This window comes from Vanessa tameamea, chromosome 14 (genome assembly GCF_037043105.1).
Source record: "Vanessa tameamea isolate UH-Manoa-2023 chromosome 14, ilVanTame1 primary haplotype, whole genome shotgun sequence".
Classification (NCBI taxonomy): Eukaryota; Metazoa; Arthropoda; class Insecta; order Lepidoptera; family Nymphalidae; genus Vanessa; species Vanessa tameamea.
The window spans coordinates 6,497,006-6,524,928 of NC_087322.1; the positions used below are offsets into that span (position 1 = coordinate 6,497,006).

The following is a 27,923-nucleotide window of genomic DNA, read 5'->3' on the forward strand; positions in this document are numbered from 1 at the left end:
ATTCACTATTTACGAAGTTGTTATTGGAACTTTGGAAAATAAAATTGGATACAAGTACTGAACAAAGACTGTTCGTGCATAATATAGCACGTCTATCGGAAATTCACCTGGCATACCCATATCTAAGGTTTGTTTATTTTCACTCCTTCTGCCATTGCAATAGACTAAAGATTCCAGTCGGTTACTAGCATCAATACTTAATTTTAAGCCGTTATTTTATTTATCCGAAACATCCACATACAACTTCATTAAATAAAAGACCCAATGAAAAATAGGAACTCATTTATTTACATACATCCAAATTATATTTACATTATAGCTCATTCCTTACCTAATCAAATGGCAACTTGAGCAAAGATAGGTTTACTTAAGTAAAATATTATGCATCACGTTATGTAAAAGCAAAAAGAAAAAAATAATATTAAAAAATATATATATATTAAAATATGGCTCTTTGAAGCCAGTTGGTACAGTTATAAACGATTTTCGAATGAAAAGTTAATAACCGAAACATCATTTATTAAAACTAAAAGAATCACATAGAACGCGTTTTTAATATATAAAAGTTGTAAAGTAAAGGAAATAAAATTGCTTTTAAAATATCTATATTTAATTATTATCCTAGCATTGACTTTAATCTGTCGCGTCGTTTCATTAAATTCTACTTTCAAATACGACTGAGTCGCAAATCAATTTTTAAATACCCAGGCACGTACGAATATTTAAGCCACAATATATTTTTTATTCAAACTTTGTAGATTCCCTACGTTTCAATTGGTAAAATTGAAAATTTATTTCAAGTAAAAAAACGCCCATAATATAAATGAGCACAAAATTTTAACTAAACGAGACAAAATATACCGTATTACTTAACTATCAACGTTTATATTAGACTGTCCACAACAATGTAAGGGATACTTACTTTTCCATTAAACGATATTGATCTATAAGTGTAATAGCTTTTAAGACTATTATTGTCTGAGTATAAGATCCTGCACTTGTACGAACCCCAAGATATATCGATTCAATTACACCAAACATTTGCGCGTTGCAAAATTCAATATAATCTTTTGAGCGTATCAATTTGTTCTTTGCTCATATTTTCTTTACGCTAATTAAAATCGAGGAAATATTAAATTATATTTATGTAAAAACTTATAATTATAAGACACGGAATGTGATGTATTTAGATTAAATAGAATTATTAAATCATTAATCAAGTGAAGTTTGAAAACAAACTACTAAGGGGTACAATTGTTCCAAGAAATAAATGCCAAAACATGAAATTCAATGAAGTCTTTGGACTACATAATACAAACTACAAAAAGTTCTTCTTTGTACCAATTCCGTTATAATTTTAGTTGACTGCTTTATTTATCTATAAGTGTATCTTATACGGATAATATGAAAAAATGTGACGTTCGATAGTGCTGTATCACAATGAGCCCTGCATATGTTAACTTAATACTAAATGAATGAGTAATACTCGGTGCGAAAGCTAAGGAGACGCTATAAATTCATATCATCATCCGACTCGCTTTCGCTTGAATACTTATTTAGAGCCTTATGAATCTCTTCCTCGATTTCTATAGCGCTTTGCTGTTTATCATCTACAGCTAACTTGTTATACGCTATCTTGATATTGGAATCGTAATTATTACCACAGCAGGATACGCCCGCTCGTTTAAGCGAACAAACAATCAATATGTAAAGCGAAATGCAAGTAACAAGAATTAATGCTATAGTGAGTATCAAATTGACTTTGTAGTGCCAATTAGCGTCGTTAATTTGCGGTAGAACGGTTTTAGGATAGCAGTAAAGTTTCGATTCAACATCAGACATATTGTAAAGTTGAGCGTCGTCTAAGCAGGAGGAACACTGACTGTTATGGGGTCCTGTACAAGTGGCGCATGTATAATGGCAAGGGAGACAAATTAAAGGCGCTTTAGAAAAGTTATTTGAAGGTTCCATATCAAGCGCTTCAATCGTGGTAGGTTTGAAAACATCACCCTGTCGCTTCATCACGACTGAAGAGTCACCCGACTCCAAGTATGTGAGGTTACGTCTTCGTGAGCTTCGTTCCATTAAAATTTCGCTGGCATAAGTCTCGGCCGGACAACGCTGATAGCATCGACCGTCGTACAAGTGCAAACCCTTCGCGCATTCTAGTGAGAAAGAGATAAAGATAAAATAAATACATGAGTTAAAAGAGGACCATCCGACACCACCCAGCACCGTACCAGCATCCATGCAGCATTTCTTGCCAGCGGACCATATGATGCAGAAGTTCCACTTGCGCGAGGCTCGAAGTTCTCAGGTAAAGATTATGAAAACAGGGTACGATAGGGGATGGTAAGTAGAATCTCGTAACTGATCTCAAATAATTTTGTCCAAAAATTTGGAGATGATTACATAAAACAAACGGACGTTAACGTTGATGCTCGACACATGCACAAAAGACACGTACAAAATTAAATGAAATCAGGAGAAAAATATTTCGAATGTTAAACGAAAAAGAAAAAAAAAGAATTAGGAAGATTTTAACATAATAGAGTAGTTTTAGAAGATAAATTAAGCTTGGAGCGACTATTATTAAATTGTTATGGGCCCATATAAAGCAAAGCGGTACATGCAGTCAACTAAACGTAACAAAACAAAAAGCCTAGAATATAAATTCACAGTTGATTATTTAACGTCAGTTTGATTTATAAAATAATATACAATTTTTATAATCTGTGACAAGACTCGACATTACATTTTAAATGAAAATCTATAAACATTTTGTAATAAAAGATTGTTTATTATTACATTTAATTCACATCGGATTCCATATATACACATTATTCAGCATTTACATTTATTTATAAATACAATTATCGGATACCTAATTAACGCCGATCGATGAATTTTACATGTATACACCAAAACTTTTACAAAAATGAGCTTTTTGCCAATTTCTAACATCAAACGATAGTCACATAGTATAACGACAGCTGTTTAATTTCGTTATCGATCAAAAATCAACCTTATCATAAATATTCTAAAGTTTAATTTAGGAAGTAACTTTACATAATTAAGTCTAGCTACCAGTCGATGAGAAATCTTGAGTGTTCAGTCATTTTAAAAATTTACATGTATGTGAGCAATTTGTACAATTTTCCAAATTCATTATACGAATATATCTAATTATTTACAAACTTTAACATGATCTATGTTATATGGATTGGCAATCACTTATATGATCACAACCACGATACGCTATTAAATTTTACTCTAGTTATTATGTTTATTCACAGGGAACTACGTACTGTTTTATATTTAAGACGTTATCTATGTGAGAGTTATATTTGTTTCACATAAACCGATAATATATTTATATCATGGTACAACTTGGTAGCATTCAGTGTCTAAGACTAGGACCGACTTGAAAAACAAGTTTTATAAACTTATATTACTTCATTTAAAAGATATATTTATTCAAATGTATTTTTTTTTATTTCCTTTATTTATTTAATGATTGATTCATAATTATGCGATGTACGATGAAAATCATTTCATAAGAAAATTGTTTCCATAGTGTAAAAAAAGTCGCTTCCCGCCGCCTGGACTCTAAGCAGAATGATTCAAAAGGAACATTCACATGTATTATACATGCATATTATAGTAGAACAAAGCCGAAAATTTCAACTTTCCTAGCCGGATAAAAAAACAAGATTTTTTTAAAATTTCATATATAGACCTTAAAAAGTACCCGTGCGAAACCAGGGCTTACATAGCTAGTAATGTATAAAATAAAAAAAAAACGGATACATAGATTTAATTTATATTGTATATGATCCAATCTACTGTTTAATATGTCGATTTAATAGAGGACTAGAGAAAACTTCTGATAAATTAAAAAGTATTTTCAATGATTAACATTTCAGTAAAGTTGTTAATCCCCCTGTCCCACGCAGGCGAAGCCGCGGGCCGAATCTATTATTTTATAAGTAATAAAAGAAATATTCTTATATTACCTTGCTAGCGTGCAAGTGAGCTTGGAAATTCCATCTAAATAATTGTGTTACGCAACGCTATTTGATTTCCGCCTTTCTGACGATGCCGGTAAAGATAAAAATACATTTTGAATTTTCAGCGATGTTCTGCGATTAAGAAAGTGAAAATTCAAATGTTTCATATCTACGAGTTGAAATTTCCGCGCGATAACGTCTAGGTGGAGTGTTTATACACGTGGCAGAATTTTATTAGATACATGCAGGTTTCTTGTGATGTCTTTCTTCATCGCTGAGCACCACAAATTAAGCGCGCAATAACTCAGTAGTTCGTGCTAGTTTCAAGCTGTGCTCTTTTGGCGATCTACGAGTATGTACTGGGTGAATGCATCTTTTTCCTTACTGACAATCTTATTTGTTATTAATGTGTTTCATACATATATACGAAATATAAAATTTTTTAATCGTTGCAATATTTCATTTGTATGATGTAGATTATATTTGCACACAGTAAATAAGTAAAGAGCATACTAAAAATGTTATAATGCATTAATTTATTGTAATGCATTTAACCATTTGTAGCTGTTTTAATGATATTGTATATTTGATTACTTTACTATTCAATTACATTACTTAAATAAAAAAAAAATCATATGTTAATATTTTTTTCAATGTTTGCGTTAAAGTTTTTAATAAATTTCTAATGTCTTGCGCTTCGGATAACGAATTAGGAAAACTAAGCATTTAGGCTAGCGTGTTATCCAAGGCCTACCCTGAAATTGTACAAAGTCGGTCCTACTTTATAACCTTCAGTCGTTAAAGTTCCCTAAGCTTCGGACCTATCACAGAGATAACGTCGCTATAAACACTTAAGAGGTTAGAAGGCATAATTTATTGTTTTCCAAACTTATTGTACAGGATATGTTTGTTTTCGTATAGTGTAGGTAATGGCGAATTTTCCACATCTATCGACTACAAGGTATACATTATTTTAATTATGCTTTTTATTTGAAAAAATCGCCAAAACATTTCTTTACTATTTTTAAAAGGCGATTCAAATAAGAATAGGACCTCGCGCCATCTTATAGCTTCATAGCTGTTTTAATTGATTTTTAAACTAATTATGACTTCAACAGATTTGCTTCAACTTTTTATAAATACGTTTTCAGAAATAAGTTTTTATATTTTATAAGTGAAAAATATGTTTTCTTAGCAAGACGTACTTTCCTTGTCACTTGACAGATCGCGATCATTTGAGGTCATTGACGTTCCTATTCTTATTAAAAACGCATTTTACTTTAAGTTAAACAATATATCTTATATCTTTCGAATAAATTAAAATAATTATTACATACAACACGAGAAAATAAATGCATAACATTTGGTATCGTGTTTTAAATAAGTTGCCTATATTTGGTTTATGGCGACAAATAAATATTTATTGCTATTAACAACGTAACAATTGTAAAATATATTTCTATTGCATCATTGGAGGTTTGACAGTGTTTTAAGTAAAGGGTTCTTCAATTATTATATAAAACTAACTAATGCTTTAAATTTACGATCCTTTTTCTCAGAATATTAACATTTAAAACAATTCACTTTTTTTTAATTCAAGATATTTTTAGTTCAGGCACTTACCCGTTATAAAGCTGTTAAGAATAAAGCTTATGATTTAAAACCACCACAATTATTTTATGTTAATTGTTTAATTTTTAATGTCAATGTAATGATAGAAAAACCTACCATGAAGATATAAACACTGAATACAATTATGTAGCATGAACTCCTAGTATTCTTACAGAACTCGCATTAAAATGATTAGTCTGTCAGGAAAAGGATCGTATCTGACGGCGTGATCAGAAAGACTGAAGCATAACAATTGCCTGCAACTTTAAGTACCGCGGGCATTTTCTAACTATATTTTTTTCACCCCTATATATAATTTTACACACTAATGTCCACTTTCATTCGAAATAATCATTCGAATACACAATGCAATTACCCGAGCAAAATGGACGTCTTCGATTTGGAATACATAATATTTAATTTATGTAATTGCACTTGTTCTCTAGCTCTTTAGTTTTGCCGAATAATAGGTTGATTTTACAAAATATCTATGAGATTATTGGACATAATTATAATTACAATATCATACATATTTTACATCGCAGTCATTTAGAAAGTTAGCTAAAAGGGGACATTAGTAGACATTAATAGTATTGAACACGTTCGATTTAATTTACCTCTAGTTTATATTTTAAACCACTGCGATATAAAAATAAGTAAGCTAGCATTATTTTACGTATCCAAGTATTCAGTTTTTTTAATCACTAACATACTATTACATTACATAAATCATAATAAAAGAATTGGACTATTATTATGCGGCCAACAGTTTCGAATAGACTATAACTATAGACTTCAACTAATGTATACAGGTATTCAATTAAGTACGTTGGAAATATTACAGCATTATGGCAGTATCAAACAATCAATAAAATTATTTATTTATTATTACAAACTGTGATCGGACATTATAAAATATAGAAAAAAAAATTAAATAATTATTATATATAGTAACACCTTGTACTTATATTCGTATGAATTCAACTAAAATCACGAGCCTCGAGTACTAGGGCGCCAGTGCCGGGGCGAAGTTTCGAGGTAGCTGCAAGCAAGGCGCTCGCGGCGGCCTGTCACTCGTCCGGGCGGGCAGTTTCAGACTTTCGCTAGCATATAGTGTACAGTTTGGCTTACTACTACGGGGTTGTTTGCTCGGGGGCTTAAACGAAATACCTTGACCTGAGATTAAGAGGAGGAGCAAGAGACACAAACCTAAACAGCGGTGCGGAGGCTGCGGTGCGTGCGTGGCGCACCCGCTCGCCGCGTACCCTCCCGGCTCTACGACTGGGCCTTCCTCACGAATCTAAATATATATACGCATTTATAAAACATTATCATATAATAAAGGAATAATTAGGAAAAACTATTGTTAGTTTCACTAAAATAATTCCGGGATACAAATTAGTTAAATATATAATTATTATAGGACATATTTTTCAACTAAAAATAATGTTAAAATTATACACAACATTACTAAATTACATAAAATTATTATCTGTTATCACATTAATTATCAGATTTGTGAACTTCATACCGCATTCGTATATCTTCAGCTTTGATTCAGCACAAACGAAATATCTATGTCAAAGCGGATATATATTAACATCTGAATTTAACCGACCAAATTTTGTAAATATCGTACAATCAGTTCTTGTTTAGCTTAAACTTTAAACAATCGCTCAATTAACCATCGTTTTTTTTTATCGAATAATATTGTCAAATAGGTAATTTAATCAATCGAGTTAAAAAGTAAGATTTATTAATATTTTTATAAAAAAATCTATTTAAAGATCAAATTGTGCTTCAGGATTGTTCAAATAATTACTTCCGTTAACAGCTTTTCTATACCAGCCCCTTTACATGTAAAAACTAAAAATTCAACATAAAATCAAAATAAATTGATCATATTAAAATGATGTACATACTCAATAGTATATAGAATGTGTGATATGCAAGCAGAGTATTGATTTACATTATAACTACCAATCAATAACGTTAGTGTCGGATATCCCATCCATATGATCAAAAGATCACACAGCACTTAACTTCTTAATAGTGGGTTCAGCGTATTGTGTCTGACGGCGGTTGAACATAAATCATCAACAGCACGCTAGCATTATCTTTAACAGTTATTTCGACATTACTGCCCGATACAGCGCGTCTTTTGTTTTACTTATATGATACAATTATTATTATTTTTCTATCATATATACATATATGATATACTAAATAGAATTTGTTATAAATTATGATCATAACAATATGCAAAATAGCACTCACCGCGTGCGAATCATGCCATACAAGAGCCAGATCGTCGTCAATAGTGTTTTGTCTTACTTCCGGCGTTTCAGGGACATTTGCACCGCTCCATGACGTCACACCACTCGTCCCAACGGAGTTGCTTTCTGGCGATGCATCATACTCCTGAGCCGGCGTCTCCGTGCCGTAGAATATTAACTCCCACTGCGTCAGCGGCCCAGCTATACAAACAAACGTTTCGTTTTGTAGCTGTTTTAATGAGATCTGTTGTTTATATTGTGCTTACATTTTGTAGAAAATATGCCATATGCGGTGAAAATTTTATGTTAAATTTTACAGAAAGGGTTGTATAATGTATAAAATATTCTGAATGTCAAGTGCTATTACATACTTTCGTAATTATGAGGCTTAATAGTGGTAGGTATATATTTTTAAAGCGTTTGTATTATCTGTAAAATAAATATATAAAGAAAACATAAAAACAGTACTGCGATTTTAAAATAACTTTGCAAAATAATTAAAAAACTTATTAAAACTTAAATTAATATTAAATCAGCTAAATGCACTACCTACAGTTACGAGTTATGATAGGTTTTAAAAAAGTTGCTTTGTAGCTCATACCGTTGGTATTACTATTAAAATACCAGAAAAAAGAAAACATTGAAAGCTTTTAAATACAAGCAGAATTGTTAATGTTTATATGAAAATTATATTTTGTTATTTTAATAGTAAGGCCAGAATAAATAATATCGTAAAAATAAAATACAAGAAAACAAAATAAAATTAAAAAACAAAAAACAAAAATAGAAAGTCACTGCCAAATTGGTATAAATCGTAAATGAAAAACTTAATTCCAGCGCAACATTTCTATCAAATGACCGTCTGCTACTAAATAAAATTGAAACAACGCAAACACACGACATGCAAAGAGCAAGTCCGAAACAAAGGTAATTGACGTGCAAGCTTAAACTAGGCGGCGACCAAATAAAATACGCGCAAAACGAATCAACGGACAACATGCACAAGGTACCGTTGGCTTGCAGCGGCGCTGGATATATTCGCTGAATTTTCGGATACTGCTCGAACAGATTTGACATCTTACGCCCTCTGACATCGGACAAGGGATCTGTTATATCCCCTCGTAAATTGAGGCTCAAATCCGCCGTGGTCGACGTCGTCGGCCGTGACGTCGTGCTTTCTATTGGCGAGCGTGTGGCGGGTCGACCTTGTTTTTTCTGCGAATTCCTATTAGGATTCTTTGAATTCTTATTCTTTTTCCTTTTGACGAGACCTACTGTATACTGTGTAGGTACGATATGGACGGCTTTCCCTCTATTATTTTTTCGTCCGGCCTGTAATACTACAGGACGAGTTGCATTGCTCCTATTTCTCATTATCGGATTTCTAAATGGTATAGGGTCGTTTTTTGCAGCCGGTGTGCTTGTTCCGTATAAAGTCAATGACCAGTCTTGTAATGTCGCTCGACCTAAAGTATCGAAAGTGTATTTTTGTAAGTCCCATGAGTTTCGGCAAGAATTAAGCGGAAACTTTTCAAACTTTATTGAAGTAAGCAAACATTTAGTTTTCAGTCAGTTCCGATTTATGGGCTTCTTTCTAGACTTTGATATTAGTAAAGTTGAGAATCTCTCGTGACTAAAGTTTTCTTGTTATTGAGATTTATAGTTCTTTTTTTACTGACGTTTAAAAAAATATTATCCTATTCATTCTCATTATGGTAGATGTATAATAAATATTTAAAAAACACAATAAATGACTTTAAAAACTACAGATTCAAAGGAACAAGTCAATCTGAAGTCTTTGAATCGACGTCAAGAACACGAACCAATAATTTATACAATAGAAAGTCGAAAGTTTTCTGAACGATTTTGTGATCTGGATCGAGATAAGTTGCACATTTTATTCTTACAACAGCAATCGTTCGTGAAGTGTACTCAATGACGGTCAACACTTCTCGACCAAGTAAACTTTCATGAACATCATGAAAGTATAACGAAAGACAAAGGCATCGTATGACAGGCATTGAATAACGCTGTAAATAATATACGAAAACATGTCTAGTTTTGCTTACAATTTTTATTTACGTGATTATTAATTTTTTTGATAATATTTATCATATTAGAAATACTGTTTTATATAAATTTAATTATTATAATTATATTCAATCTACTTACCCAAATATCGTCCTTCGTTCGAAACCTCAAGCTGCCAGACCCCGAGGGGCGACTCTCCCCACATATGTACAGACATGAACGGCCAAGAATTGAAACCCGCGCGCGAGGAGTCGTGTGGTCTGTCGGAAAATTAACCGGCTAATTACATTAGCCCCCAGAGGAACGTCATTTAATGCTACGCTAAAGTACTTCTCTAATTAGCCGTATAACTTTGAAATGGTGTCATTTGTTATGTAGTGCACTTTTAACTATTTGACTTTAGTACTTAAGCCAGGAACTCGTACAATGACTTACATGTCGATGTTCTGCGACGACAATATAACTTTGTATACAAATACAAAATAAAATTTACAACATTGCAAGTATACAGAAATGAAAGTTTTAATAAAATTTCCTACGAATAACAAAAGTGAACATTCCAAAAATATTTAAATCACTAACATACAAATTAAAATAAAACGCATATTTATTTGAAATTAATACCACAATTATATTTTAATAATATTTCAATAGACGAACTCGCACCGCTATAATATCACAGATATGGTCCTCAAAGTAAATTAAATGTCTAATTTACATCTGTACGAAGACCTACATTGATATATATTTTAGTACTATCGCTATGTCATTATAACTTTTATACTGAAGGTATTAAGAACTTGAATTGTATAAATCTACGTAGCAAAGAACATTGTGCAGAGAGCGAGTGAAATGAGGTTTTATTGCTACGTATGCTGTTTCAGAGTGATAAAGTGCGCCACTGACTGCCTCGAAGTTCAGTAATTGCGCTGTTAGTCGAATGGTATGGAGTAAGATGTATCGTATATGATATCACGCCTCAGCATTACGTACCGACATAATGTCCTAGCAATATAAAATTATAAATGTGTTTTATGTGCGGGTAGTTTAAAAATAAGAGTTTCAATATATATTATATATATATATACCCGTATTTTACTACTAAAATGCATACTTTGATCTTAATTAAGAAGACAAATAAAAAAGAAATGTTGAAACCATTAAATTGATATATATAGTTTTATATGGTCTATTAAAAGAACAACCACCTTTTCTATTTTATTTAACCGAGATTTTAAGATTTGAAATTATAAATTTAATATTAACATTTCATATTATTTTCAGTGAAAAACAACGTCAAAATATTCTACCCACCTGGGGTAGAATATTTTAAAGAGACATTTTATTGGAAACTTGCCTTATTTATATAAAATTTAAACTAAGCCCTAACTATACTTGATAGCAAAAATACATGAAGTTCTTACCTGGGCGCGAGTAATGTAACCCTGGTACCAGCTGGCGAAGTGAGGGCAATACGCAGGTCGCCACGCCGAGCCGCTGACAGTGACACACGCGCCTGCACGTGCTCCAAGTAGTTCACCCCGGGACAAGCGCCTACATCCAGCTGAGACAACGTGAAAATATAAAGCATTTATTTATTTCAAATTAATTTTGATAAAAACCACTTCGTATCCGGTGAGCACGCAATAGATAATTAAAAAAATCGAATCCAATGTTACTTCAACATTTGCGTCGTCACAACTTTGAATATAATTGTGAAGTTTTTGTCTTACAATAAAATAATAGGCTAATAATAAAAACTGGGTGCTCAAACACAAACACTATCAAATAAAGTAATTTATTGATAGATTTTTATTACAATACAGAAGATTCTAAAATGGAATCACCGCTGATTGCGGTTTTAATTTCGTTCGTAATCCAAATTATCAACCGCACACATAAATCACCATCGCTAGCCGATCCTGATATCAAGTAACAAAGTTATAATTAGAATGAAATACGATTGAAACGTAAACAGATTCACAATGATTAGGTTCAAATAAATAAATAATATTGTGTAATTTTGTAACCGCGCGCACTCATTTAGCGCCATTCCTTATGTAATAAGACCCCACATTTTCAAGCTCCAATATTCAGACACAGCAACGCCAATTATTATAAATTCGCTAGTCTCATATTCAGCGGAATTGGTTTTTGTACTTGTATTGACTTTGTAAAGCAAATCTCGTAAGCGCTTTGGCGCTAAATTTTATACGCTATTACATTATTACAATTTCGAGTAGATACAATAATGGCAATAGAACTTAGCATAGGATCGTAGTAAGGCAATGAATTCAGTAAATTCATAGCTGAATAATTTCGATGCAAATGTACAGTGCATTTACGAATGTTGCAATTTGTACAGACAGCTAGACAATACCTGGAACTAACCTATATTACTATTTTAAGTGTTCTAACTTCTATGAATTTGAATACGTAGTCACGAAACAAGAAGTATACAGTTAATATATAAATATAATTATCCAATTTATTATTAGTCCATGTTTAGAAAATCAAACTAACCTGTAGAGTAATAGAAGACCTAGGGGGCACGGCTCGTTGAGGCCTTGGGGCAGCTAGTTCACATCGTCTTTGTGCGGGGACCGGTTTCCAAGACCTTGCAAGCCGAACCATCCCAGCGGCATCCAGTAGTCCGTAACCAAAGGAATGTGATACGTTCCTTCCGACACCATTGACCCTCCATTCCCCGCCGATACTCAAGCGTTCTGGTCTTGCGGTCCGAACAACTGCAGGTTGAATATGTTATATAACAAAAAGTTTTATGCAATCAATTGAAAAATTTACATTTAAAACTGAATAAAATTTTAATAAGTATGTTCTCGAAAGAATATACGTTGGAACGAGACTATTTAAATCGACTTTTACTCGTAAATACCACGAGTATTATGTTATGTTAAAGTCAAGCGTTATCCGAAATGTCCCAAATTTTACTGTGAAATACTTGTAAAAATCTTAGTAATTACTTTTTATCAAGTAACGAAAAACAAAGTTCTGATAAACAAAATTTGAATTAATTTGGAATATTTAAAAAAAGGCGAAATAATCAGTTTCAGTCGTGCTTGCCTGGGTTTGAACCCATCGTCGGTTAAGATTTATGTGTTCAAATCTCCATCTCAACAAATTTGAATAAAAAGCAAAGTAGTTGTCATGACAAAGGGAATAATAAACGTTTTATTGAACTCCAAGCAAGGACTTTTTATGTCTAACACCTGACGTCTGACCCCAAAACGCGAGTGAAGCCGCAGCGAGAACTAGTGTTATATATGTCGAAGGTACTAAACACTTTTATGATGGTTTAGTAACTATAGAATACTGTGTTGTAGTTTGATGCACTAGTAGTAACAATAAGAATATATAATTAAAAAAATGCGCTTTTTTTCAAGCATTTGTGGGCAGTTAGTCTTGTCCGCCGCGGGTCGATACATTAACAATATTGGCACCATATATCACGAGTTTGGTATTATCTGTAATCCTCGGTAATCCCGTATCTAAATGGCTTTTAGATAAAATGGAATTTAGCGAGAATAAATGCACCACGCTTGAGTTGGGGCCATCCTAAGTGTTTATTCATTAAAGCAAAACTCGGGACGTTTTGTTGTTTTAGATTTGTGAATAATGGACTTCATATTTTATGCATTAGTTTGAATACTAAAAAAACATACCGAGTTAGATTTATTTTAATTTAGAAAGAATAAAATAAGAGTTAATTACAAAAAAGGTTTTACAGAAGATAAACTGTAGATACTCAAATTTAGTAGATTTAAAAAAAATGGTCTATTGTATGGGATTTAAAATTTAAAATGAAGAAGAACAGAAATAACATCAGAGCAATAACTAATATAGACTATTATAATATTGGACTTGTAAATATGTTACAATCTTAAATATATTACACTAGCGATACTTGGTGAACGTACCTACTTCCGTCTGCATGGTGATTGGTTCAACGGTATCACGGTAAATATTTAAGTTCTGAAATGCCATCTAGCGGCGATTTACAACTAAGTGATTAGTATTAAAACCTTCTCCGGAAAAATAAACACATATGCCAAATTAATAGTTATCGGTTTAACGATATCAAAGTCTTTGAATCTCAAACAGTCTTATATATAATAATGGATATTGAACTATTATTTATAAATAAAAATGTAAAACCTCGCTATTAGATGAAGATAAATCGCTGCAGTACCTTTGTCAATACCTATCAACGGATCCCCGTGACAATTTGTATATAAAAACTGGCCGGACGATGTCCTCCGGATTTTGCTATTAAGTTATACATTTATTTAAACTGTCTTATTAACACACAACATTTTGTACGATTTAAGTACGTTCGTACGGCGTATTCTCGCCAAAAAATTTTTTTAATTATTTGCAATAAGTGTAAAATCGAGTACAGATCTTCAATCACGAAGGCGCCAATCCTCGTTAAATTAAGTAATTAATTATTTTTTAATAAAATAAACTTAACAAATATTATCTAAATTGTAATTTTTTTAGCAAAAATATTTGTCTCTTAGTCGCCTTAAGCACTAAGACGTCTTGTTAACACGAGTGTCACTCGTATATCATATCACACATCGATAATTTAACGTTGGGGGCCGCGCCTTTGTAAGTAATTAGTCTATAAAGTTGTGTTTTTTGTGAAATTTGTGTTGTAATTTTACCGATATGTTGCATATCCCTCCATGTAAGGTCTCTGTTTGCCTGCAACGCAAGCGCACAAATACCCGCTGCAAGAGGCGCGGACGCAGACGTGCCTGTGTGTCCAGCTGTGCACGAGTGGTGGAGGTCAGTGGTCACCACCTAGTATGAAATCGATTTATTTAGAAATTATTGTTAAATTTTAAAAAAGCTCTTTGGTGGTCGTATTAATTTCGTTAAAGTTTATATGCAAGCAAAAGTATAAACTCTGACTTAATTGTATTAATTCAAGAATATCAAACCTTTTTAACACTATATATACATAACATTTTCTTTAACAACCATAATTTTATATTAAGAAAGAAAGGCAGACGTTATCCATATGATGGTAAGTGGTCGCCACCATTGAAATTGGTATTCTAAGAAATTTTATCAGTAACGCGGTCTGGTTACAGTCTACCGTTTTACTTAGGTGTCCTTTTTGCCTTGTACTCACCATTCAAACTAGAATATTATTTTATTATGTAGATAGTCGTACGGGCGAATGGGCTATCTAACAGTAAGCTGTAACATTAATAATTAACATGTTTCGTTCCTTGTGCATGTAGATACACTGACTTACTCATCCTTCAAACCCGAACGCAATAATACTAATGAATGGGATGATACGGTAGAATCTCTCATGAGCGGGTGTTACCTACTTAGTAAATATTGTAAAAACAATGCAATAACTAAATGGTACATGACTAAGTGGGCAAGCTCTACCAGCATGTTAATTTATATTAAAACTCGTACAATTAAATAAAACCACAATCATCACTGACCTGTTTTTCATTAATAGCTCCTGAACTATAAGTTGCAGCAAGAGTCGAACTGCACATCTCCGAGTACCACGGTACCTCGCCTCTTTCCGTCGCGGACGATATGGAGAGGGTCCAGATGGAGTTGGTATAACCGTCACAATTACAATTGTCGTGTTCTCGGCCACCGTTACCCGATGCCCATACGAAGATTGATCCTTTGCCATTACGGCCCTGTGTAATAAATTGAAATATTGTTCTGATTAAAGTCGCACTTATTGGAATTAATTCGTTTGCCTGGAGCCATATATTTTATATTGTTCAGTAGAACTATCGACTATAAATGGATCACATTGTTTCATGTTAGCCCGAATTTCATATACAAATACATTCTTGTATATAATTTCATCGTTATTTTAAGAGGAATGTATTAACTTCCATATTGTATATATAACAAATATTTACGTTCAAATTGTGGCTTGTGGTGGTTTAACCACTAACTTTAAAATTCTCGATATAATTATAATGTAGTAGATAGAATAAATAAAAGAAAAAATGAACAAATGTTAGAGATAAACACACGCACTTAGTAATAGAACTAATATAGTTCTCATATTTTACTTCATTTCTTCATCACTTGTTTGAGGACTGAACGCCGTTGTCGACTATAGTTGGTATAATGGTAAGCTTGAGAGGCTGAATAATCCGAGATTTTGGGATCAAAAGCCGGCTCGGACTAATGTTAAAAACTCTATAACGTTTTTCAGTCAAGAGTATTTACACTTAAATGCCTTGGAAAATATATTGTGTCGTTGATTCTGCGATTATGCTCTTTCCGTTTGTAATGAACTCAAATTCTTTGTCCTGTCCTGCGCAGTTAGCTAATCCAACCGAAATCAGCCGAAGGCATCGTATTCATTATTTGATTAATACTTGATGAATGTTTGACGAATTGGAGGTGAATGTTAATTGAAATTAAGCAATCCCGACCTCCTAATTTAATAGAGGTTCTATAATCAACAGTTAATATGAATAAATAATAATTAGTAACATGGAACCTCTTTGTATATTAATATCTAAATGAAGAGGAATTCGAGCCTAACGACGACAAAATTAATTTCTAAAATATAAATAAATGTGGCTAGAACATAATCGATTATTGTGTAAAGATTAATGTTTTTTTTTTTAGATGTTATTCATACCATAAAAATTTAAATAACTCTGTCTTGGAAATAAATTTTCGTTAAAATTCTATTTTTCTTGTGGAGATCTCGTTTCGATAAAAATCCATAATACGGATTAAACCTATATTAAGGCCATGTTTTAAATGACATTGCAATCATGTTGCTTTGATAAAACACATTTGTAATCGATAGTTTGTTCGTCCTGTGAAACAAATTAGAAAAATTAGCAAATATACCGCGAAGTTCATTCGCGTAACAAGGATATTGAAACTAATCAAAAGTGATGTCGCTTAAAGGCACTAAAAACTTTTCTTTAGAGCGTACAGATGAAATGGTGCTCAGTACGAAGGTTGGAAGATATTATGTAAATTTTATACCAGGAACACTTGACATGGATGGCGGAGAGAGAAAATAATTGCATCATTACAAAAATTACTCCACCAAGCTGCTCACTTTAGTTCACTTAGTTACGAATTTTCTTTTATAATGCACCTATAAATAATTTCGAGACAAGTATCCATTTTTTTGGTTGACAAAATGTGTCACTGTCAAACAGCCGTATATATTTTTTTCAAACAAAACGCATCCTTACAATATTTCATGAAACAAAGTATATTTAATTCAAGCGCTTAGTTTTATAAATGAAGCAAATTTGCATCATGAACATTTTTAACACTTATTTATTTAAATAAAGTATTGCCGTGCATTTTTCGTTCTAGTTAAGAAAGTCCTTTTTAAATTATAAAACTGTTTAAGTAGTATATGTACATGTGCATGTGTTATATTTCTTAGCGATATTTTTGATTAGTTTAGGAAGAAGTCGTTCAAATCGATTAGGGAACCATGATGATGTATGTTGATGATCTCATGATAGAATCCGGCCACGGTGTCCAAGCTGAAGCGAAACTAACCAACCGCATAGGACATAATATTATAATGACCAAGTCTGCGTAAACACAATACATTTATAATCCCGCACTTTCAATATCTCAATAACAGCAAATTTGTATCAGCTTATTCTAATATACAGGCAGTTAATAGCTATTAGTTACCTTAGTGACGCCCTCAATAAACGCTCTAGTTGCCAGTTCTCCAGGGCCATCTACCGTCTTCCCATCGTCATCCGGACCCCACGAAGCGCTATAGATGTCGACGTGTTGAGGATTGAGGCTCAAAGAGCGTGCTTCCACTGCGTCTGTTACATCGCCGTCTAACATACGCACACCTACGACAAAATAAGGCTTTTTAGTGAAGCAATTTTATGTATTTCCATAATAATACTGTTTTTTTTTTGAGAGAGGCAGCTTCTAACACCGGAATTCCGACATTTTTATCTGTGCCAATTACTAATAAAATGTTACTCTCTTTAACAAAAAATCTTTAGACAAAAAAGGTTGTAGTTAGTAATTGTTAATTTTCAGTCGGGACATATAAATGGAATTGTATTTTTTAGTAAAAAACCTATATCATTTAATTGCTAGAGAAGTTAAGGAATTCAGTTTATTGTTAATTTTTCTCCGTTGAATCTACGTTCCGAAAAGGCGATAACTCATTATAATTAACATTCAATATAATCTTGTAAAATGAGGTTTCTAAAGTACTTGATTAAAGTTTTTTAATAACATAGTGCAAAATATATAAATCTATGAACATAAATAATAGTAACAGTAATTGTTTTGATAGAAGCAGTCACAAGCATGATATAAACAAAGAGTACTTACTACATTTACTTATAATACCAAGTTGCCGATTTCGTAAAGTCAATATATATTCTCCTTGGTATACACAAGACATAATTAATACTAGAAAGACGGACAGGGGTCTTTTGACCCATATTGAAGTTTATCGTTCGATAATTTCGAAAGTATTAGTTTTGGTGCTACGTCCTCCCGTGACTTTTAATGAAATAGTTTATATTTCAATGTACTGTTGATGTTATTGTTATATTATCATCCTGAATTAAATAAACATAACATTTACCTACAAAGACGACGCCGGGTCATTTGACCCAAGCGGCATTTATTAAGATAAACAGTATCCATTTGAAAGTAGGTCATAATATTTACATTATTCTTTTATAGCTGTGGATGTTACATGTGAAACTAATTGTATAGAATCATACCAACTGTTACTTTCGTGCAGCAAACAGTGCTATATAGTTATTTTACAATGACTAGGCTGAGCGACCATCAAATATTATCGTTACAATCATTGCCTGAGGATCAGTCAGACGGTGAGGGTGAATATGTGGAAAGTAAATGCGATTCGAAGAGATAATTCCATCCGAAACGAGTTCTTCAAGCAGTGACGACTCAAATGACAACATACCACTAGGTAATTATTATCTCTTTTCTTTACTAATTCGATAAGAATATTTGCATCTATCGATTACTAGAATTACCAACGTAGATGATTTGATATATTATACAATTACATTTTAATATTTTTCGTTGTCTTTTCAGCTACTGTACAACGCAACGATCTTTTAGGGGAAGAGGACGAGGGAGGCAAGTGCGTGGGATTCTGTTGACGAACAATTGTTTGCCACTAAAATCAGATGTGCCTTTATTTAGTACATGTCTAATAAGCCAAATAAATTCGGAATCAAATTTTGGTTGTGTGGCGACAAGCATTCCAAATACCTATTGAATGCTTTGCCTTATTTTGGTAAAGATGAAACTCGTTCAAAAAATCAGAGTCTCGGTGAACATGTTGTTATGAAACTCGTAGAACCATTTCTCAAAAAAGGAAGAAATGTCACCAGTGACAATTTCCTCACATCTGTTTCGCTGGCTAAAAACTTACTTTCCAAACAAACTACAATAGTAGGCACAGTAAACAAAGGAAGACGTGACATTCCTCCCTACGCCAAAAATCTAAAATTAAATTTATATGAAACAATTGTTTTGAAGACAGACGATGACCAATGTTCATTGACCATTTATCAAGCGAAAAAATCAAAAAATGTATTATTACTCAGCACACTGCATGATAATATTCAAGTGGATGAAAGTACCATGAAGAAAAAACCTGTGACCGTTACATTTTATAACTCTACTATATTGTTGACCAAATGGACAGAAAATACAGCGTCAAAGCAGCATCGAGAAGATGGCCACTACAAGTTTTTTTATAATATATTAGACCTTGCTGTTATAAATGCATGGATTTTATTTCAAGAAGTGACAAACAACAAAATGCGTAGAAGAGATTTTATACTTCAGCTAGCTTTAGAACTCAGCAATATGTCGGAGGACTCTTCTACCATTCGTTCAATACAACCAGCAATACCGAGGCAGTCAGCCGTAGCTACTAGAAAAAGACTTCTAATTGTAAGAATAAATCCAATAAAATGTGTGATATTTGCAAAAAACCATTATGTGGACAATACAATCAATCAAAAATATATCTTTGTCAAAATTGTAAATAAATTAATGTTTGAATGATAATCCCACCTTTTCTAAAGATCACAAACATATTTGCAATCAAATGCTCATTGCACATATTAAATACATTGTTATTATGACGCGGGGTCATTTGACCCCTAGCCGTCTTTCTTGGTACGAGTATTTTGCCGTCTTGCTAGTGTTAAATTTATGCATACATTCGGTAAACATTTTACATTTGCCTGTCGATAATTAGAAAAAAATAAAATTTAAAACTGGTCGTGAGTGTTCCAATGAAGGTTTTGTACTCCAACAATGAAGCCCTTCATTCAGCTTGAGATTATGACGTGAAAGACGCTGAAGACTAGGAACATAATTCTCAGTCGGTTGGAAGGTATATATGTACGTAATTCTAAATGATTTTTTTTTTAATAATGATCTAATGAGAAACTGTCGATGATTTTTAATTAAAATAACAATCAATAATACTTAAAAAATCATTTAGATTTCAATGACACAACAAAAATTACAAAATAAAAACAAATGGAGATATCTTAAATGAGAAACGAGTGAAAACCAGCAATGTTTATTTTGTGCGAGGTAAAAAATAAATCGTTTTTGCAATATTTTATAAAAATCATTAAAGAAAATAAAATACCGTAAATCTTAACTATTGGCCATTGATTCTAATCCAAGCGTGTCTCTCCGATATTGTTAATATATTTCTTGTATAGCGGTACAGGAAAACGTTGTCAAGAAATCTGAATGTCTCGGAAGAAATTCTAATATCCGCCCATCCGCAATGGAGAAGGAACGATGGATTAAACTACGAATAAATATATTTAACAGAATGTAAAGCTTTTTCATAACATAGATACATTTTCAGACTGATATATTATACCGACATATTTTTTAAGCATTTATTATGAAAGGAATCATAAAAAAAGTGTTGGCCGGACGAATTGAAGCCGCGGCGTGTCTAACCAAATGGACCATCTCGGCTCAATCAAATTCAAAATTTTACAAAAACAAACAAGACAAATATATCTTAAAACTATTCCTAATCATACGATGAAATGAAAATATATTTACATATTATTGTACGGTTTTATATCATTTAACCCACTTCAAAAAAAGGAGGGATCACAATGATATTTGAATCTATTGTTTTTGTTATGTTCACTTGTAAATGACTTGACCGATTGACGGTCTGATTTCATTTTTTTTTTTTGATTTACTTTTATTCTATTTTCAACTTGTATGCATCAGTGCGACTCTGTAAGAATTCACTTCGTATCTCACTCGCAAACTGACTTACAGTGTGATACGCCATTTTGATATATTTATTTAAATAGCTATAGAATATATTCAAATAAATTTCGGTTAAATTATAAAAACTCTAACCTAACCGAAAGACTATAAAGTATCGATATTTTTATACGTTTTATTGTAGTGTTTTAGTTGAGTCACCGTTCATAATCTTCTGACTGTTTAGAATCTCGCGACATAGATTATAATCTAACGGTATTTACAATTTCACAGTAATAAATACATATTTTAAACCTCAATCTAAATAATCCATACTTAAAATAAATTGTTTATTATGTTACTTCTGTTATTATGGTAGGAAGTGTGATATATATATTTTTTTGCTTAACATACAATGTATCGGGGATGACTTTGTATAAGAGACTGTCATAAATATTTGCTTTTTATTTTATTTCTCACAGCCGGGATAACCGTCTTCGATGATTGAATTATAAACAAGTTTGTATAACGAACATAACAATAGTTACCAATTTTGCAAAGAAAAATTACATTTATAATAATAGTTATTTCGTTTTATTTAATTACCTTGTATACGTTTGTTTTTACGAGTTCATTCAATCTGTAAATTTTACATACATTTAGTAGTTACATACATAATTATGTCGGTGAGTCATTGAGGCTCGAACAACATATAATATAATAGGGAATATTATTGGAATATAAACTACGAGTTTCTGAAACTATTCCAAACTAAACATTTATTACAAGCAATGCCTTATTTATGCGAAGCAATATATTGTCAGAATATATATCAGAATGAAGACTGCGAAGTTCAATAATTGATACTCGAAGATACAATATGTTCGTTAATATTAATTGTATATATTTAAAGTAGATGCTGATATTAATATATTTATCCAGTAAAATACTAAATAATACATTTTAGGTTAATTGTTTCGTTATGAATAACAACTTTTAACATACTCGTAATTGGCAAAAATGCTTACAATAATTCCTCGTTGAATGTTGTTTTACTTTTTAATTGAAAACGAACCAGCTTCTCTATTTTTAAACATACCTTCCCGTTTTTTTTTTTAATAATATTTTAATGGTTCAATATCTATGGTCGTGATAACTTAATTAGATATAGTTGCTATAACTTTATACATATATACTAGTATTATACATGTCAAAGTATCTCTGTCAGTTACCGTGAGGTTTAAACCGCTAAGTCGATTTAGATGAAATTTGGTATGGAGATAGTGAGCCACAACAGCCATTTTTTTATTTAAAAATCTTGAATTTTTTTGGACTACATTTAAATGCAGTTATTTTACTAATGCTATTAATCCTTATCACAATAATATCTCCCAGGAATGAAACAGTCAACGAAATAAACAATTTAATTATGCAGAAAGTACCGGGTGAAGTTAAGTGCTATAAATCCATAGTCACTAACATCGAGGACACAGTGCACTACTCCCAGGAATTTTTAAATTCTCTTAACCCCGCTGGGCTACCACCTCATGAACTGTCGTTAAAAGTCGGCACGCCGATAATGCTTCTCAGAAATTTAAGCCCCCCCCCCAACATGTGTAATGGCACGAGACTTCTTATAAAGGACCTAAAAGATAATTGATTAGTAGCGAAGATTATTATCACCGGCCCTGCAGCTGGTGAATTAGCTCATATACCAAGAATACCCATAATTACTGATTTGCCTATACCCTTCAAAAGGCTACAATTTCCAGTAAAAATTTCTTTCGCACTAACGATAAAAAAATCCCAGGGCCAAACATTCAAATTAGTAGGAATTGATATACGAAAAGAATGTTTTACGCATGAGCAACTTTACGTTGCCCTATCACGGGCCGGGGCTCCCGACCAACAGTATATTTTGTTACCTGAAAATAATTTAACATCAAATGTTGTGTATCTCTACAATAATCGCTTTAGTTATCTATCCTTAAACAACGGGTTACACTCCGGGACTGCCGGCAGAAGTGAAAACTTAGTATTAATTACAATTAAATATTTTCATCATTAACAACTTTAACATCCACATAAAGACAATCTATGCACATTACATTACATTAACAGCCTGTAAATTTCCCACTGCTGGACTAAGGCCTCCTCTCCCTTCAAGGAAAAGGTATAGAGCATATTCCACGACGCTGCTCCAATGGGGGTTGTTGGAATACACAAGTGGCAGAATTTCGTTGAAATTAGACACATGCAGGTTTCTTCACGATGTTTTCCTTCACCGCCGAGCACGAGATGAATTATAAACACAAATTAAGCACATGAAAGTTCAGTGGTGCTTGCCTGGGTTTGAACCCGCAATCATCGGTTAAGATGGAGGTGTTCTAACCACTGGGCCATCTCGGCTCATCTATGCAGCCTGCGGATAATGACTGCGTCGTCGATGTTAGTGGCGGTGTCTGTGAATTGACCTGGGAATCATTTTGCTAACCGTGTCTTTCCTGGGTAGGCTTTTTGCAGCGGTAACCGATATCCACGCGGGCAGAGCCGCGCGCGACCGCTATTAAGCATATAAAAATATAATAAGCTTTGAATTTTCAAAAAATATTCAATGTACACCTACAAATTCGGTCGATTTACTCCTTAATTATATGTATAGAAAAAAATTGCCGGTAAATAAGTTTAGAAAATCAAAAATCAAGTCATAATATAACTATTTATATCACATCCATGATCTGTATAGTGTTATAAAGTTTTCATAATTTTCGCAAAGTTTACAAAATTCATCTTCTTACTTCTATTTATTTAAAAAATATATATTTTGTATCTTTATGGGTTATTTTGATTTCCGTTTGAGATACGCAATCCTGTTACAAATCCGAAACCTACGCGGACGAAGTCGCGGGCAGAAGCTAGTATATTATATAGACGCAATGGGTATAGAAGCAAATTTTACAATTGTTTTATGAAAAGTACATATATAATTAAATTCATATTTAATTATTATTTTAGTTACAATGTATGTGTGATAATAATCAAATAAAAAAGGGTAACGTCTATATCAAAATACATTTTATGATCTACGTTTATAAAAAACGACAAAATGTTAACGAGTCTGGTTGGGTTTCGAAATGAGTAAATTAACTTTGAGTATTAGCGCAATTTTTACATAAAGAAATGAAAATATTAACTGAAACATATGGAAATTAAACCATTTATTTTCTCATTTCATAATTTGACGCGAGAGAAGCAATTTCAGTACTAATTACTTATTCAGATGTGCAAGCAAGTTGGCAAAGAGCGTTGTCTCCATTCTGACCTAAAAACGTCTTATTACGCAAATCTACGTTCGTCTATTTAAAAAAATATTTTTACGAAACTTTTGTCACAGAAAATAGGTTAATAAAGGAAGAAAATGTTTTCAAAATTTCTTTAGGTTTTCTCAAAAGAAACGAGCGAGAAGTGGGAAGTTCAGTAAAAAAAAATATATTCATCTAAAAATGTTTGACGCCGTTATGAAGAATTTAGAAAAGTCTTCATAATAATTAGATATATTCATGTTATATTATTTTACGTAAATTTTATTTTCTTTACACAGTTAATTCATTATGGCCCTATAGATACAGCCATATATATTTAAAAAAGAACAAGTTTCAATAGAAATAATTATATGACCAATTAAATTAATTTAATTGAAAATAACTACTAATTTATATAAATGACTTGTTAACATTAACATACAAAAAAATCGAAAAAAAAGAACTTAAACAAAGCAAATGATATGATATAAATATTATTTATACCCTATAGAGCTCAAGAATAACGTAGCTTTTAGTAGTGAAAAGTGTTATTAATAATAATATAAATACAGATGTAGGCATATATTCCGATTCAAAAGATTAATAAATGAAATATTAATAAAATTACCACAAATATAAATATTGGAATACAATAGTTCAACAACAATTCTAACTGAAAGTTATTTAGTATGCTACAATCATTTCAAAACAGCTATTCTATACAGAATAAAAATATAAGATATAGAGTATCTGCTTACAATGACACCTCATTTTGCTTTGTATTCCATGTTGAACGTTCGTGTTTGGGATGAATATTACATACTGTACCTTTGCTACAATTTCAGTGCTTTATTCTCAAAGTAATACTTATGTCTCAATTTATCCTCTCTTCGAGAACTGAAACTATCGAATGACAAGACAGTAATTGCCACTTAAAGTCCTAGCAAAGTGAAAATGGCTACAATACAATTGTCCAAGTTAGTTTCCTAGAAATTTAAATGAAGCAAACCAATTTAGATTAATTAGTACTGATATCAGTAAACATGGTCGTTATTTCTGAAAACTACGTAGTGCAGTGGCGGCCAATCTATGTTCGTCGATGAACTCAGGTTCCCTTGAATATATATATGTATGTTGTAAGATGTTTGTTTTGTTGAGCATTGTTCTTTTCCATTTCACATATATCGTAAAGCAGCAAACAGATTCAATGTTTACCAAAACGTAAAATCTTTTTTGTAATCAGTAAGACCAATTTAGAAAAGTGGCTTAGAAGCCAAAATCAAATTATAATGTCACATTTTACAAGATTACATTTAAAATTACCAACAGCTCCAAATGTAAATTTTACCGACAAGTATCGGCATGAAATTCAATAGTTACTAAATTTGATTACATTGTTATTCATCCTTGATCAAAATAATGAAGTAGGTATTAACATTACATTAACATTAACAGCCTGTAAATTTCCCACTGCTGGGCTAAGGCCTCCTCTCCCTTTGAGGAGAAGGTTTTGGAGCATATTCCTCCACGCTGCTCCAATGCGGGTTGGTGGAATACACATGTGGCAGTATTTCGTTGAAATTAGACACATGCAGGTTTCCTCACGATGTTTTCCTTCCCCGCCGAGCACGAGATTATTTATAAACACAAATTAAGCACATGAAAATTCAGTGGTGCTTGCCTGGGTTTGAACCCGAAATCATCGGTTAAGATGCACGCGTTCTAACCACACACGAATGACGATTATTTCATCACAAATAAAAAAATTGAAGTACTTGCACACGAAACTTGAAAAGGGTTCAAGTTTTAGGTAAAAGTTTTATTGTAGGCCTCGAGGGATGAATTTAAAAGAAGCTTATGACCTTTCTGGAGATTCAGCTTACACTGTAGATTGTTACACTTACAGGTTCAGTGGTCGTGAAAGTGTAACAAAAAAATGATAGTTAGTTACTTTCGTATTTATAGACTTAATTTAGTATAGAATATGCTTTAACATATGTACGCAATGAAACAATTACCAATAGAATAGCATTGCGTGTGGTTTAAATTCGACAATTTTACAAGCCTTTAATTAATTTCATTCGTTCGTGTGTGGTTCAAATCATGAAACTGAATTCATCAACCAAATGAGCTGTAATTTTGCACACACTTTTGCTAGTAACAAAAGCATAGTAAACCGAAGTCGACAAGATATGTAAAAATAAATGTCTTAAATTGCTTGTTATAAAAAAGTAATCTTATTTTATTTTTCTTTGATTATTTATAAAACACCATTTGAAAAAAATACAGAAAATTCTTAGAATAATGTACCTATAGCACAAGAGGCGGTCTTATTACATTTTTACTCATTTCTTCTAAACAACCCAATCAAAAGAAATATATATATAAATAGAAAGGTGTTAAGTTATTAATCAATTGAAATAATTATATCAAATAAACACGAGATCCTCTCTCTGACGATCAAATTAATTTGTTCATAATTCGTATTCGACAAACATTCCACGAATCAAATATTTAAATTATAAATGTAACAGAAATATGATTTCGACTACGAGAAGAATTTTTGCATTGGGTTCCTTTATGAAATTTACATTGCTTGCTTCTAACAAAGATTCGTAGGAGAGTTGAAAATTTAGCTGCGAGCTCAACAGGAATATAGGGTATATTCCTTTGATAGAACTGGTTTATTAACAGTGACAACCATTCCAAGTCCAAGTCCAAGTCAAAAGCATTATAGGTGAACACTTGATACAATATTTCAAGGCAAATTGAGTTGCATTTATATAAACTATGTCAGATTTTTCTTTAATAGATTGGATTTTTTTTGTATATGACTTTAAATAATTTCGTTATTTGAAATTATTACATACTACTAACATTTCTTATAATTCGAAATGTCATTTGGAATACATATATTTGTTATTTAGTAATTTAAGTTATTAAATGTGTGTGTGTTTTCTTTATATTAGATACTATTCAAACTAGCTAAGTAGTATTTAAGTTTTAAGGAATAATCGATTTGATATTCTGTTAGGACAATATACATAAATCCGTTAAAAAATTAATAAATAAAACTTATCTATTGTAATATTCTTATGATAATCCTAATAAAATAGGCAAAATCTTACCTCCAACACTTGCTTCGTAAGCGACTCCGACAGCGCATAACGAATTATTAGCGGTTGCTGCGACTTCTCCCGCGCAACGTGTGCCGTGTCGATTCGAATCGATCATGTCGTATCTAGGCTGAGGGTCTGGGTCGTGGGAGTTTACGTCGTATGATGCCATGTGATCCTGTTTTAGATAAATGTTACAATATAGTAAAGTAATAAATCCGTACCCAAAAGTATTTCACGACAGACGGTAATGTGCGCTCCACGTCCAAATGTCGAAGAAGTAAGTACATACTT

The 27,923-nt window shown here is 32.2% G+C and overlaps 1 protein-coding gene across 6 annotated transcripts in view; it reads right to left on the bottom strand.

The window, feature by feature from the left end:
- Positions 1-265: 265 nt before the first annotated feature.
- Positions 266-27,923, bottom strand: part of LOC113398796 (furin-like protease 1) — a 162,903-nt gene continuing 135,245 nt past the window's right edge. For 5 of the 6 annotated variants that reach the window (XM_026637700.2, XM_026637701.2, XM_026637702.2 and 2 more), the window contains exons 6-16: positions 27,642-27,807; positions 17,630-17,802; positions 15,418-15,627; positions 14,617-14,755; positions 12,452-12,675; positions 11,353-11,492; positions 10,070-10,188; positions 8,908-9,363; positions 7,899-8,098; positions 6,831-6,921; positions 266-2,165 (exon numbers count right to left, since the gene is read on the bottom strand). In XM_026637700.2, the coding sequence (XP_026493485.2) occupies positions 1,510-2,165; positions 6,831-6,921; positions 7,899-8,098; positions 8,908-9,363; positions 10,070-10,188; positions 11,353-11,492; positions 12,452-12,675; positions 14,617-14,755; positions 15,418-15,627; positions 17,630-17,802; positions 27,642-27,807 (2,574 nt within the window). In that variant the 3' untranslated portion in view covers positions 266-1,509. The remainder of the gene's footprint in view (positions 2,166-6,830; positions 6,922-7,898; positions 8,099-8,907; positions 9,364-10,069; positions 10,189-11,352; positions 11,493-12,451; positions 12,676-14,616; positions 14,756-15,417; positions 15,628-17,629; positions 17,803-27,641; positions 27,808-27,923) is intronic. The other variant, XM_026637707.2, reaches the window with a different exon arrangement.